This window comes from Podarcis liolepis (genome assembly GCF_965112155.1).
Source record: "Podarcis liolepis genome assembly, chromosome: 16".
Classification (NCBI taxonomy): Eukaryota; Metazoa; Chordata; class Lepidosauria; order Squamata; family Lacertidae; genus Podarcis; species Podarcis liolepis.
In genome coordinates this window covers 35,159,063-35,173,610 of record NC_139567.1, presented here as the reverse complement: position 1 = coordinate 35,173,610, position 14,548 = coordinate 35,159,063, and the positions used below count along the sequence as shown (strand labels likewise).

Here is a 14,548-nt window from a genome sequence, read left to right as displayed (position 1 = left end):
AATATAAATTTTGAGATATATCAAGTATAAATAATAAAAACAAGATTCCAAGGAATCTCCTGGACTTCCACCCTCCCCTTTGTGGGTCCTATTATCTCAGTTCCTCCCGCATCTTTTATGATGATCCAAACCCTTTATCTCTTCCATTACGTCCATAATTCAACCTTAAACTACAAGTGATATTCCAATCCTACTAACGATTTTAACTGTTTACAGTGGTCTTTAAGATAAGTTATAAATTCTCCCCATTCCTTATTAAAATTTTGGTCTTCCTGATTTCTGACTCTTCCGGCCATTTTTGCCATTTCAGCATAGAAGCTAGGACTGTTTAAAGTGATGCGAGACCGCTTTAAATGTGCTAGACTGCTTTAAATGTATAGTGCAGATGGGGCCTTGGTTGACTCTTATTTGTCCTTTGCTCTGGTTCCATGCACTGTTTGAACTCCCTGCCTCCTAATGGACCCCAGCCACCACTGCTGGGTATGAAATTCCCACACCCACCCCACCAAGGTCACCCTTTCAAGCTGAACAAGTTCGGCTGAGGGTTTTCAGTTCAAATGCCTTAACACAAGTATTTCATTGCATTTGGAAAGATGCCCTATCTAGAATTCCCCATGCAGCCGAATGATCCACAGGTAGTCTACTTTTTCTTAATAGCATCTGTGGCACTAGGCGTGGGGAGGAGGGCAGATATATACGTAAGGAAGGAACATATCAAATTTACCCTTCTCATCCCCTGTCCCTAATGCACCCTTCTACTCCTAGGAAGGATGTCCCCTCCTTCAACACCTGGTGCTTCCCAGTGGGTTTCTGCATGGCCAATCCTGTATGATTCCTGAGGCAAGGAGATAAGAGGGAAAAATAAAGAAGTGTGGTTTGAACACAAGGGAATGCCAAGATGCTATGAAAGGCAGCGGACAGTTGCACAACTTGCAGGTAGCTCTGGAGTCCAAGTGAGCATCCACTGGAGGTTGGTCCATTAGGGCAAAGGATGACTACTTTGAGAATGGCCTGCACCTGTTGTCCTCCAAAGGGATGAGCTCACTCACCTTCGTCACTGTTGTCATCTACGAGAATTATCTCCTTCAGCAGGTGAGCAGGTGTGTGATTCACCGCACTGTGCACTGAACGCAGGATGACTGACAAGGCCTCGTTCACGAAGATAAAAATAATAGAAATCTGTGGGAGGTCCTTTGGGTATTTCAGCTCTTTACACCTGTAAGACAGAGAGGGAGCAAAGCAAAGTTAGCCAAAGACTTAGGACTTGGCTACATTAGTCAAAAAACAGTGTTCTGAATGCGTTATAAACATGCAACACCAGATAGTGCTGGGGAGCAAAAAAAACCAAAACAAAAAAAAACACAAGGTGATCCATAACCTTTTTCTTTTGTTATAACAATTTAATTTCTGACTTATTTATAGTGGTTTTTTCCTGTGTGTAGATCAACCCTTAGAATACTTTCTATAACCATCAGAAGCAGAACATCCACAAGAACTGTTATTGCATGGAACCAGGGATGAATGAATCGGCCAGTTTGTTTCCATGTCACTTTTGCCTGTGTGTTTTTTCATAAGTCTGTCCCAATTTTGAGCCAATCTGTTGTTGGTTTTTTAATCCACGTAGTAATTTGCATTTAAATACATATTTTCCAAACCTATTTTCTTGCAAATTACACATTTGAGCAGAGAAACTGCATCAGAACATTTGGGGAGGGCAAAAGCCAGAAGAGAAACTGGGTTCCAATCTGCACATTAGTCTGAGAGATACTAATCAAGTCAGTTCCTGTCTAAAATCATAGCTGAAATCCAATTCCTCTAGTATCCTGGGAAGGACCTCCTGGGCTTCCCTCCTGCATGGTTGCAGGATCAGGTCCAACAGTCAAGCAGGGCTTGCTGGTGGAAGATGTCTGGGAGATGAACCGGATGTAGAAGACTTGGGGAGAGACACCGTTGTTGACAAAGCTGGCTAGTTTCCATTAACCGTAGGGATAATGAACCATCATTTATGTTCCTACAACATGCTAAAGTACATCAAGCATAAAAGAGAAGCAGAAACCTTCCATCTCCTCCTCAGGGCTGCAGTGGATGAAAGGAGAGTACATGAGCTTCAATGCTGCCCATCCTTCTACCACTAAACTATGGCTTAGCATGACATCTAAAACCAGTTCAATGAGTTCACTTCTCACCCTGAGATTTAACTTTGACTGAACTCTGAAGGAGGACAAGTCTAGCAACTCACAGATAGATACCAGGGAACAGGAACTGACCCTCTTAAGTAGCAGCAGATGGGATGCACAGATACTGCATGCAGCAAACTGTATAGATTTAGAATCCTACATGACACTAAGAGCTGTTTGACAGTGGAACAGACTCCCACCGGAGGTTGTGGGCTCTCCTTCCATGGAGGTTTCTAAGCAGAGGTTGGATGGCCATCTGTCACGGATGCTGTAGCTGAGAACACTTTATTGCAGGGGGTTGGATTAGATGACCCTTGGTGTCCCTTCCAACTCTACGATATCCACTAGGGTGTAACTATTGACCTCTAACGACAAAAATGGGGACTAAGGAGAATGTTGGGGGAGGGGATACCTGGTAGGTTTTATCGTATGTAACACCACTGCAGCAATACATCTCTCAGGCAACTCCACTTTTTCCACTTATGCAGTAAACTAAGTGCCCATAAACATATTTCAACATTTGGCTTTTGAATTATGGCAAGCGTTACTGTGCTTTCTGAAGTAAAGCACCTCTGGGGCTTCTCCCCAACAGTTCTATGTGCCTCTATGACTTGTGGGATTAAAGACCTAAGCAGGCAAATGGCCTTCCTGGTTATGGAGATAAACAGCATGCCTGGATTGGACCTCCTTTGAATACTGTTATATTGATGGAAAGTCACCTGAACTATGCCAACCTTTCATGGAGCAGGCCTAGCTACTAGCAGCAGCAAAGGCAACTCCGTTTTAGCAAGTTAATAAATTTCCTTAATGCCTCCACTTTGCATCCCACAGAGATTTCTGGTACCATATTAGAATATAGGAGACAGAAGGATGAGAGTGTTTTGCCTGGAATAGCTTCAGAGCTCACGTTAAGAATTCTTTTAAGTGCTTGCCATTTTAACAGAGAGGTATACTACCATCCTTGTTTGCAAGCAAATTGGTGTGGTAGAAAATTCCCATATTCAAGTGGTCAGGGATGCTTCCTATATAGTTGGCTTAATGAGATCAGAGCACCAGAACATTGCTTGGAGATCCCAATGTAATGTGGATTAATTCTTCACACACAGGTCTGGAGAACCCATTCCAATCAGCATCGGGGTGCTCGTACAAAAGGGGCACAATGGCCCCTTTGAGGTCTTCCCTCTGAGCCCCCCACTCACCTCCCCCTTGCTCATGAAATTTAGAGGATAGCTTCCTTTCTCTCTCTGGAAAAGTACAGAGAGCTGAAGGAGGAACTTAGAAAAATGACACTCTTTCCAACTTCCTCTTTCATCTTTGTGGTCTCCAAGGTGAGAGCAGAGCCAAGCACAGTGTGGCTTCAGTGGCCAGCTCCTCCTGAGTACACAAAAGGAGGAACCACCTGCCATTGAAGACTCGCTGCACTGGGCTCCACACTCGGCCTCCTCCCAACGTTGTGATGTCATGTGCATGACATCACATGTGCACGGTGCACAATGGGCCTTGGGCACAGCTTGGCACCTCTGGCCACAGCTCTGCCAAAGAGTGCATATGTTGCATAGCAAAGGTCTCCCGTTTATGAAGCAAGGCATTTGCAAATTGGAAAGATTTCTAGTAAATAAAAATAACAATGCACACCACCAATTGCCACAAGGTGTTAGCGGTGAGAGGCAAGCCCAAAATAACTTCAAATCATCCAGAAATGCAATACAGCTTTTGTCCACCACCACTTACTCTTCATAATAAAGAGCTATTTGTCAAGTTGCTTTTGATTCCCAGATGAAAACAACCCTCTTTCAAATATCCATTCATACCCAGAGTGTTAGTTATTGCCTCGATTAAAGCGGCTGAGTTGAAGGATGCTTGATTAATTTTCTTCCACACAAACACCGAGATCAACCAGAAAATTAACTGAGCTGTGCATAATTACGCGGAGCATCTGAGAAGTCGTTAAGAGAGAGAGATACTTCAGAGTTATATTTATGAGACGTCCCTTTCCCAGCTTCCCTAAGCTGAACGACATGCTTTGATTTAGATGCTTATTTTCCTTTGTGCTTTGCTCGTTCCTTTACGCCTGCCACCTTTCAAAAGGAAGATATCCATAGGAAGTCAGTTTATGTGTAATTTATGAAGCACCAGGTAAGAAATCTTTCCTCTGAACAAAGATGCGCCTCTCCCCAAAGACTTGATGATGAAATCCTTTGACAGAGTTGGCAGCAACAGAAGCAGTGCCAGAGTTACGTTACATGTAAGGACAGATGAATATGGCCGTTTCAATTTCTCTCGGCTCCTCATTTTCTCAATCTTAAATTCAGTGCTCCAGTTTTGCGGCAACTTACAATTCCCTCCCTGCCCCAAAACACTCCTCATGAAAATTCATCAGCATTCTAGCAGGGATTTCCCCCCCTAAACATACCCATTTTTGTACACAGTTTGGACTAACCTGCATATTTTTGCAAATAACTTTCCATACGCATTTTTCATTCTATTCTCATTAAGGTATGCACTTTTTTGCCCACCCAAATATATGATTTTTTGTGTGCACTTCAGCTGGTTGGAGAACTGCATTGTGAAATTCAGGGAAGTGCAAATATTGGCTCCCCCCCCCCAGTAGGAAGAAAAGACTTTCCCATTAAGGGTGGGGTTTTCCCTGTGCCATTTTGACTCTCAGTCCAGAGCTGCCTACAGGTATCTGCACATATATTGTAGGCTCTCTTCAGGCCTATTCATGCATTCAGGGCAAATGCATGAAGGCTCAACATGGGTGGGTGGGTGGAAATTGGCAAGCCCCACCACTAACATCCCAGTACATGCTCAACACACAGGAGGTAGGGATTCTTGGCTCTTCTTGTGTTGGAGTAGATAGAGCTTTGAGCTGATCTCTATTATGTTCTTATGGATCAGAAGGTTCAGGATAACTCTAGGGCAGGGGTCAGCAAACTTTTTTCAGCAGGGGGCCGGTCCACTGCCCCTCAGACCTTGTGGTGGGCCAGACTATATTTTGAAAAAATAATAATGAATGAATTCCTATGCCCCACAAATAACCCAGAGATGCATTTTAAATAAAAGCACACATTCTACTAATGTAAAAACACTGGGCAGGCCCCACAAATAACCCTGAGATGGATTTAAAATACAGTGGTACCTTAGGTTAAGTACTTAATTCGTTCCGGAGGTCTGTTCTTAACCTGAAACTGTACTTAACCTGAAGCACCACTTTAGCTAATGGGGCCTTCTGCTGCTGCCATGCCGCCGGAGCATGATTTCTGTTCTCATCCTGAAGCAAAGTTCTTAACTCGAGGTACTATTTCTGGGTTAGTGGAGTCTGTAACCTGAAGCGTATGTAACCCGAGGTACCACTGTAAAAGGACACATTCTACTCATATAAAAACACACTGATTCCTGGACCATCCGTGGGCCAGATTTAGAAGGCAATTGGGCCAGATCTGGTCCCCAGGCCTTAGTTTGCCTACCCATGCCCTAGGGTTTGCAATATTAAAAAGATTTTAGGGAGGGGAGACAGAGTCTAATGAGGACTGAGCATGCCCAGTGGCCAGTAAATGCCAAGTTAATGTGAGATGAGGGGATGGAAATCTGCGAGGAGAAAATGAGTACTCTGGCCAAGAGTGCAATATTTTGCTACAGGTCCCACTGAAATGATATATCAATTGGGCCCAAATATGGGGTGGGAGATTAATGGGGGGAAAATGGAAGGAATCAACAGCTTTCTCTTTCTCTCTCCTTTTGTATGGAAAACTATTTGATATGTTGTCAAGAGGACAGGTTAATTTTTTTTGCTTGGTTGAAACTCTTCTTTTATAGCACATTCCTTTTTTAAAATTGTCTTTTGCAGCGTGGGATTTGCAGAACCACGTTTTCTATTCATACCTTAACACACTCTCATTGTTACCTCCCACACGCGGGAAGAATTCACAATCAACCTTCAGATCCATTAAGAAAACTCTATGGCAAAGTTCAAAGGAAGATACCCAAACAAAGAAGTATTGTATTTGCAGGAAGGAGTGGGAGAGAATCAGCAGTGAGAGAGTCTATTGCTTCCAAAATTCTGCATTCTTGTTGAATCTGGGTAATCAAACTTATATAGCTATATTCTTGCCTCGAACGCCAGAAGAGACAAGGCAACACAACAAGGTGTGCAGGGGATGGGATCTATTTATTTGCACCCAATCATGCAGGGTTGTTTTTAAGAACATTTTCCAACTGTACAATTTCCCCATCAGACATCCCCTGCAAAAAAAGGAGAAAAAAGAAAAAGTAGAACACACACAACATACACTTTCCTCCTTAGGAGAGGAGTCAGTAGATCTACTATACCTGTACAGCCAAGATTCATTTATAAGTCTGCCTTAGTTTAATAACTACCAGGCACACAAAAGGGAGTACTTTAAGGGCATGCTATGAAAAGAATGGTGAAGAAAAGGAGGTTCATTCAAAAAGGAGGTGTTTTGTGCTGCTTCTTTTAAGTATGGAAGCTGAGTGAAATCTATTCTTATATAATAAATTCTGAACATGCTGTCCTTGTTATTGCCTGTCATTTAAGTGCTTAATCAAGTACAGTGGTACCTCGGGTTAAGTACTTAATTCGTTCCGGAGGTCTGTACTTAACCTGAAACTGTTCTTAACCTGAAGCACCACTTTAGCTAATGGGGGCTCCTGCTGCCGCCGCGCCACCGGAGCACAATTTCTGTTCTCATCCTGAAGCAAAGTTCTTAACCTGAAGCACTATTTCTGGGTCAGTGGAGTGTGTAACCTGAAGCATATGTAACCCGAAGTACCACTGTACATACAAACAACATGATTAATTCCACCCCCATTTTTTTAACCGCTAATTTTTACCCCTGATTACCACATTTGGTTCGTAACATGCACACACACACATACACACACAACCCTTGCCACTAACCATAGAAGAGAAGAAGAGTTTGGATTTGATATCCCGCTTTATCATTAGCCAAAGGAGCCTCAAAGCGGTTAACATTCTCCTTTCCCTTCCTCCCCCACAGCAATCACTCTGTGAGGTGACTTCCGGGTTAGCGCCATCGGCAATGGCGGTATTCCTCTGACTGAGAGGAACCCGCTCTGTGGAATTCGGGTCGTGCCGCCGCGGCGAAGGCGGAGACCCTTTAAAAATCCCAGGCGGATGAAGCCTGGGAACATGGGATTCGGCTGACACCAGGAGCGCCCCCCCTAACCATAGGGAAACCCCTTTTCAGGGCTTCCAAAGTGACGTGGGGTGAGTGGCGCGGTGTTTTGAATCGACCGCTATTTCTACGGAGTGAAGCCGCGTAGCTGTTGCCGGAGAGCGCTGACTTTTTCTTGTGAACAATTGGATTTCAAACAATAACCCGTGAGTAAACGGAAAATGGGCTCTAAAGTATTTAAAGTTTTTTTAAAAAAATTGGTACTGATCGGGGAAGGCTCAAACAGGAAGTCCGCTCCCCTTTCAGTAAATAAACCGAAGCAAAGAACCTGTTAACTAAGGTCGTGGAGAATTTTATGTAAATGATTTAAATTCCATGGATTGAAACGATCATCAATACTTTTTGTGAAAGCAGGGGACCCTGCAGAAGAAGGTTAAAAATTTGGGAATTGAAGTGCCACTTCCTCAAACCCGGGAGTGGTCTGTGAGAGCCCGCTGACGGTGAATAGAGAAATTTGACAGCTGTTAAGTCTGCTGACAAGATACAAAAGAAGGACTTTGTTTCTACTGCCAGTTTTGGTTACAACTCTATGTTTAAAAGGAAGCAAGGAACTGTTTCAATTTAACATATGGGACCTTTGGGTCTGTGTAGGAAGGAGGGAAAGGAAACTTGAATCGTTTTTAAAGATAAATCCCTGAGAAACTAGTTTTTGACCTTGGACTGTGTAAGGATGGCAGTCGGGAAGGAAATTGAGTGCGAGCTGAACAGGACATTTTATCTCTTGGGAAAGCTGCATGATCAGATAAATGTTATGGCTACGAATGTAGCAATATTGGGAATAAAAATGGGCATTGGTGAAGAAGTGGACAAGAACTCGGTGTGGGAACCTCGGCCAATTGAACAAATTGAAAAACCTGAAAAGGAGAATCTTGTCGTGACTGAAGTGATGAAAGGGGGAGCCGTGGCCCTACAGAGACAAATGGTGGACTACAACTGGAGGCCTTACATGATGGCAATTTGGAGAAGCAAATTTTTGGAGATGGAAGCCTGGCTCGGCCTCGAGAATGAAGGATGGAGAGATCTCCCTGTGTGGAGAGCAAATGAACTCTGGGATATAAATCTGAGCCAGGTAGAGGTCGGAGATTTGGGGGTCTTTGGATTTGGGGATCTTTGGAGATGAGTGAGGCTGAGAGACTTCAGAGAAGTGTGACTAGCCCAAGGTCACCCAGCAGCTGCATGTGGAGGAGCGAAGATGCGAACCCGGTTCACCAGATTACGAGTCTACCACTCTTAACCACTACACCACACTGGGAAAGCAACTCAGAGCTGCATCTGAGCAAAGCCATAAGTTGTCCTTCAAGCGGCAGTTAGCAGGATCACAATCAAGAACAGGAGCCCAGGCTCCAAGGAGGAAGGAGCAGCCAGATCCATCATCACCCAGCAGCACCAGAGGTCAACACAGGACTACCACAGGCCAAGGCCAGCAGCTCAGCAGTTCCTGAGCCCAAGATCCCCAAATAAAATCTCTGGTGCCCATTATCTACAGAAACAGCGCCCCTCTGATGTACCACTGGCGATAGCTGGCTTTCAACATTGTGATATATAACCAGTTAAACATTGCAATATACCGCTATAGCACAATGTCTGAAATAAGGATGGAGCTACGTAGAGGCATTGGGCTGGCTTCACGGTTCTTCCTGCATTGTGATCTTTGGCCGGTGCCTGCTATTGTGATTCGCTGCCCCCTGAAGGAGCCAGGGCAGGGCTGAACCGGCAGGGACTGCAGGAATCGAGAGAAGCGTTGGCTGGCTTCATGGTTTTTCCCACACTGCATGCAAACACACACACACACACCACCATCATCATGATTTGCAATATGTTGCCTGGTCAAAAATTATGAAACTGATTTCATGGTAAGGACCAGAGCCATCTTTCCCATTGGGTTTACTGGCGCATTGCGCCAGGGTGCCAGCCTGCCAGGGAGCTGCGTGGCTTTGCTGGTGGCCTCCCCTTTCCCTCCTGCATGCCCGCCACCTGTGCCCCGTCAACCATATTGCTGGCTGACATCCAGCTTGCCTCCCAAGCCTCCTTGGAAGGAGAGCAATCCCCACAGAGGCTTGGGAAAAGGTCGACAACTCTGGGAAATGGGGGGTGGGGTGCCAGATGAATCTTTGCACCACGGTGCCAGATATGCTTAAGACGGCCCTGGTAAGGATTCTAAACCAGTTTTGTACAATATATCAATATATTGCCCAGCCCTACCCATTAGCCGGGACATGGGTGGCACTGTGGGTTAAACCACAGAGCCTAGGACTTGCAGATCCAAAGGTCGGCGGTTCGAATCCCCGCAATAGGGTGAGTCCCCATTGTTCGGTCCCTGCTCCTGCCAACCTAGCAGTTCGAAAGCACATCAAAGTGCAAGTAGATAAATAGGTACTGCTCCGGCGGGAAGGTAAACAGCGTTTCCGTGCGCTGCTCTGGTTCTCCAGAAGCAGCTTAGTCATGCTGACCACATGACCCGGAAACTGTATGCCGGCTCCCTGGGCCAATAAAGCGAGATGAGTGCCACAACCCCAGAGTCGGCCACGACTGGACCTAATGGTCAGGGGTCCCTTTACCCTTTACCTTTTACCCACTAGCCACTGAAAGCCAGGGATACAAGGTCAGTCTGGCAGCACAGACTATGCGCTGAGAGGGACTTGTCAGAGTAGAGAAGGAGTACTAATTTCTGAGCCTTCTGCTCCTCAAGGAATCAGCAGAGCCTGGCAGGGAGGTAGTGATCTGGGACCTGGAAAAGCAGGGATGAGGAGATGTTTCATTCCGTTTGCATTTAAATGCAAATCTACTTAATCCACAATTTCTGAAGCAACATGTGAACCTTCTAAATCTGTATTTCTGGCTTTTGCTATGCAGTTTTCCAACCATATTATACAATATGTATATAAATGCACATATGAGTGAAAACAATGCACAAGCATGCATTGAGGTAGGGGAAATTGCTCATCATCAAAACCAGAAGGTTGAGCCAAGAACATTTTGGCCACTAGCCCTGGTGACCATGCTCTGCCTCCTCAGTTGGAGACAGCAATGCTTTGGAACAACAGCTGCTGGAAATTGGGCTCTTGCGCTTGGGACCTTCTTGTGGGTTTCCAGAAGGGGCATCTGGTTGGCTGCCGTGAGAACCAGATGCCGGATTAGAGGGTCCACTGGCGTGATCCAGGAGGCATATTTATGCTCTTAATTTTGAATGTCTCAGTCAGGAACAACTATCCTTGCCCAGGCAAATTCTCAACCTGAACTGGAAAGCTTTTGTAGATCTGTAGAGGTGAGCCAACTTTAAGCCCAAGAAGGTGGCGTGATTATACTCTAGCCTTCACTACAATGTGCCTTGGTTTTCTTGATTCTTATCCCCGCAGCTCCTGACAGTATTTATCATCCAATCTACAGTGATGAAACACAAGGTGTATTGCACCTGAAGCAAACGGATTCTGGGGCTAACATCCAGCAATGTTTCCTTCCAAGGTTACTTTGCACTTCTGAGATTCCTTAAGCTGAAGAAAAGGTCAAAACTACTTTTGCTGAAAAGAAAAACACAGGGTTGTTTTTGTGTTATTATTATTCAAGAAAATGGCAGATCACAAAACAGGAAGGGAGGCTGCCAGCCTCCTTGAATCTGTTGGTTTTGCAAATTGCCTAGTGGTTTCTATGTGTCTATGCATGCTTTCAGAGCTATGATTAGATTAATACACAGTTTCAAATAAGCCAGAGGGGGGCTTATCCAGTTTCCCCTGCTAATAGAGCAATTTGAAACCCATTTGAGCTGAATTCCTTAGACTTGTATATATTTTAATCAGATGCTAAGATGAGTTAAGCATTTAGGTTCCCCACCCCTCATTCGCTTTTAACTTCTACAAAAGACTCACATTCTCTCCCCCCCCCCCGAATATATATACATGTAACTTGCTTTCTGAAAGGGAGGGAGAAAACAGAAAAAGCCATGTCTAGCAATATCGTGGCATATTTTTTAACAGAATTAGGTTCTCCCACATAGGCACATTCAAGTCTTCTTCAGACATTCAAAATAATGCAAAATGTCTCAAAATGAGCAGAGGTGCATGGGTGCACAACCAAAACCTCTATGCGCTGCCACTGCTCTTTGAAGAAGGAGTCTTCAGAGAGACTCTGTGTTCAACTAAACAGTCAAGAACCCAGATTGTCTAGGATTCCCATCTGCAGTCAAGAACCCGGATTGTCTAGGGTTCCCAACATCAAGGATGATCAGGAGAGAAGATCAGCATGGGAGGATATGTGCCTGTGTGCACATCTCTCCTAACTTTAAGTTCACACATGCTACATATTACCTGAAACTGGCACGTGGGAGAAACAGCTATGAAAGTGCAAGTGTGGGGGAAACTAGAAATGCCCCCCCTACTTTAGCTTTGCGACTCCAGAGTTTGGCAGGCATGTCTGGCTCTTGTTTCCTTTGCCAAAAAGCACTCTGGGTGCTTGGCTATTGTGGGGAGTTGTGTGTATGGGGGGGGGTATCAGAACAGGTACTGACAATCACTGCCTAGGGCATCTACCCCACCATTTAGTGCTATTGAAGTTGTTGCTATACTCACTATCTTGGCAGCCACTTGCCTTCTAATTTTAAAAGAAACATGTTTGTTCTTGTCAAAGAGAAAAGCATGGCCGTCCTAAAATAGGTTAACCTTTTGATATATAAATTTGGCACTCGCAGGGGGGTGAAATACCAGGCTGTGTGCCGTTCAGAGAGTCTGCGTGCCTGCATTTAGATATACGTGTGTTACGAGAGAGAGGATGGCTCTCTAACAAGGACAAAATAGGGACAGAGATTTGCCAAGTCCCCAGAATACAGGGAGCTGCCCCTGGTAAATAAGGCAAGCTGGAGAAAGTGGCAGAGCTAGGTGCCATCAGCATATCGAGGGCACTGAACACAAATGCTTTGGATGGCAGCAAGCACATTTCAGAACCTGAGAAACTGTTGTGTGTACCACATACAGCCATGCATATACAAAAACCCACACATTCCCTGACCACACTTATTCCTCCCTGCCACCAGCAATTATGCTTCATTCCAGCAGAGGTGAGGCTACATACCCAATAGTACGTTTTTTTCAAGTCTAATTGCCGTGGACAATTGTATCTTCAGCCAGGGAGTGTAACCCTTTCATTTCCCAAATCATTCCTCCATCTTAGACCCCATCTGCACTGCACGTTTAAAACAATATCATGCCTCACAGAGCTACAATTTCCAGAGTGGTTTAACAATCAAATCCTCTTCATGCAAGAATTGTAGCTCCGGGAGGGGCAGCTGCAGAGATAAGAAATGAAGAGTTGTTCCATTGTCTGGAGAGGCCACTTCCTGATTTGCATGGAGAAGCCATTTTCAACAGAGCCCAGCAATCGAAGCCTACAGTTGTATTGATACAGCACTAGGTGTTGAAATTTTGCTCCCCCTAGCAATTTTGCACCCAGGGCAACCACCACTGGTCTGAACTAAACTCTAATTTGTTAATAGCCACCCCCTAGCAGCAACACGCCACATAACAGAGGCATGGGGACCAGATGCTGCAACAAGCCCAGATGTCAATTCTTTTCCCAGGACTTGCCGATCGGAAGGTCGGCGGTTCGAATCCCCATGACGGGGTGAGCTCCCGTTGCTCGGTCCCAGCTCCTGCCAACCTAGCGGTTCGAAAGCACATCAAAGTGCAAATAGATAAATAGGTACCACTCCGGTGGGAAGGTAAATGGCGTTTCCGTGCGCTGCTCTGGTTTCGCCAGAAGCGGCTTAGTCCTGCTGGCCACATGACCCAGAAAAACTGTCTGCGGACAAACGTCGGCTCCCTCGGCCAGTAAAGCAAGATGAGTGCCGCAACCCCAGAGTCATTCGTGACGGACTTAACTGTCAGGGGTCCTTTACCTTTAGCTTTTAATCATGCCACACCCAACCAGAGCCACCCATAGGAGCGGGGCGAAGGCAGGCAAGCTACCCATAGGGGTGGAGCACACCACGGGGCCTCCAGAGTCTGCCAGCCTCCTCCCACTCAGCCACCCTAAAGCTGGGGGAGAGGCAGTGGGAGGACCATTTGGCAGCACAGAGCCTGCATGCACCCAAGCCACTACGTCTTTCCCAGGAGATATGTGTGGCTAGGGCACGCTGCAGGCCCCGTGGTGAGTGCCACCCAGCATTTCGTAACCCCCTTAGTGATGACACCCGGGGCGGACAGTACCCACCGCACCCCCCCTTCCTCCACCGCTGCACCCAACATCTGCACAGCCCTTCCCTAAGGCTAACATTTCTCTTTCTCTCTTTTTATCTCTCCCACCATACATCTAAACAAGTGGATTCTGGTCAATGAAACCTTGTTTGTTTGTTTTTTAGTGCAACAGACTAACACAACAATCTTTCTGGGAGAGGCTTATCATTGAAATCTGTTAAAGGGGGCCAGAGCTTGGAAGAAGATCTGAAGGTAAAGACAAGAAACAGTACTTCTGAGTGGTGAGAGAGGCGTATGATCATGCATAGGAAATAAATCTTAGTTGATCAATCATGTGAGTTCTACTCAACTAAATAGCATACCTTGCAGACAAGGGGGGAAATGTACTTTTTCTTTTTTAAAAAATGACATTCAGGTGAGGGAAGTGTACAGCATAACATTCATCTTAGGAGAGGCATCCGCTCCTTCAAGAGGAAGGAGGTTAGGCTGTATCCAATTTCTACTCAGAGAAAACCCACTGAAATTAATGGTCCTATACTAGTCATGCCCATTAATTTCAGTGAGCAAAAGTAAGTTGGTTTTACAGCCCAAAGCCTTGAAACAGGTTTTGTAAGTAGTTCAGGGCTCTCTCTCTCTCTCTCTCTCTCTCTCTCTCTCTCTCTCTCTCTCTCTTTTGCTTTCTTCAAAGAGAAGCCATTCCCAACATTTAGAGTTCCAAAGGTGGGTGGGAGGGATAGAAGAGCAATTACAAAAGAACATCTGCACAGTTGAAAAATTCAAGGCATGCAAAAATTCAGTTCTGCCAAGTGCATGCAAGCTGTTAGGTTAACAGACCTAAAAATGACTAATGGTGATGTGAGAAGATGCCAGAAAGCTGCCTTGCACCATTGGCCAACCTAGCTTATGTATTCTTGATGCCTGAGGTGAGAACATGAGACCATCCAGGTGTGGTCAGACTCCAAGTTACTGA

General features: G+C 45.3%; 2 protein-coding genes across 2 annotated transcripts in view; both read right to left on the bottom strand.

Moving 5' to 3' along the window:
• Positions 1-14,548, bottom strand: part of GTF2IRD1 (GTF2I repeat domain containing 1) — a 1,520,245-nt gene that overhangs the window by 240,408 nt on the left and 1,265,289 nt on the right. The window lies entirely within an intron of this gene.
• The window catches only part of GALNT17 (polypeptide N-acetylgalactosaminyltransferase 17), a 109,265-nt gene that overhangs the window by 55,870 nt on the left and 38,847 nt on the right, over positions 1-14,548 (bottom strand). The window contains exon 3 of the mRNA XM_083479636.1: positions 1,050-1,216. Within this exon, the coding sequence (XP_083335762.1) occupies positions 1,050-1,216 (167 nt within the window). The remainder of the gene's footprint in view (positions 1-1,049; positions 1,217-14,548) is intronic.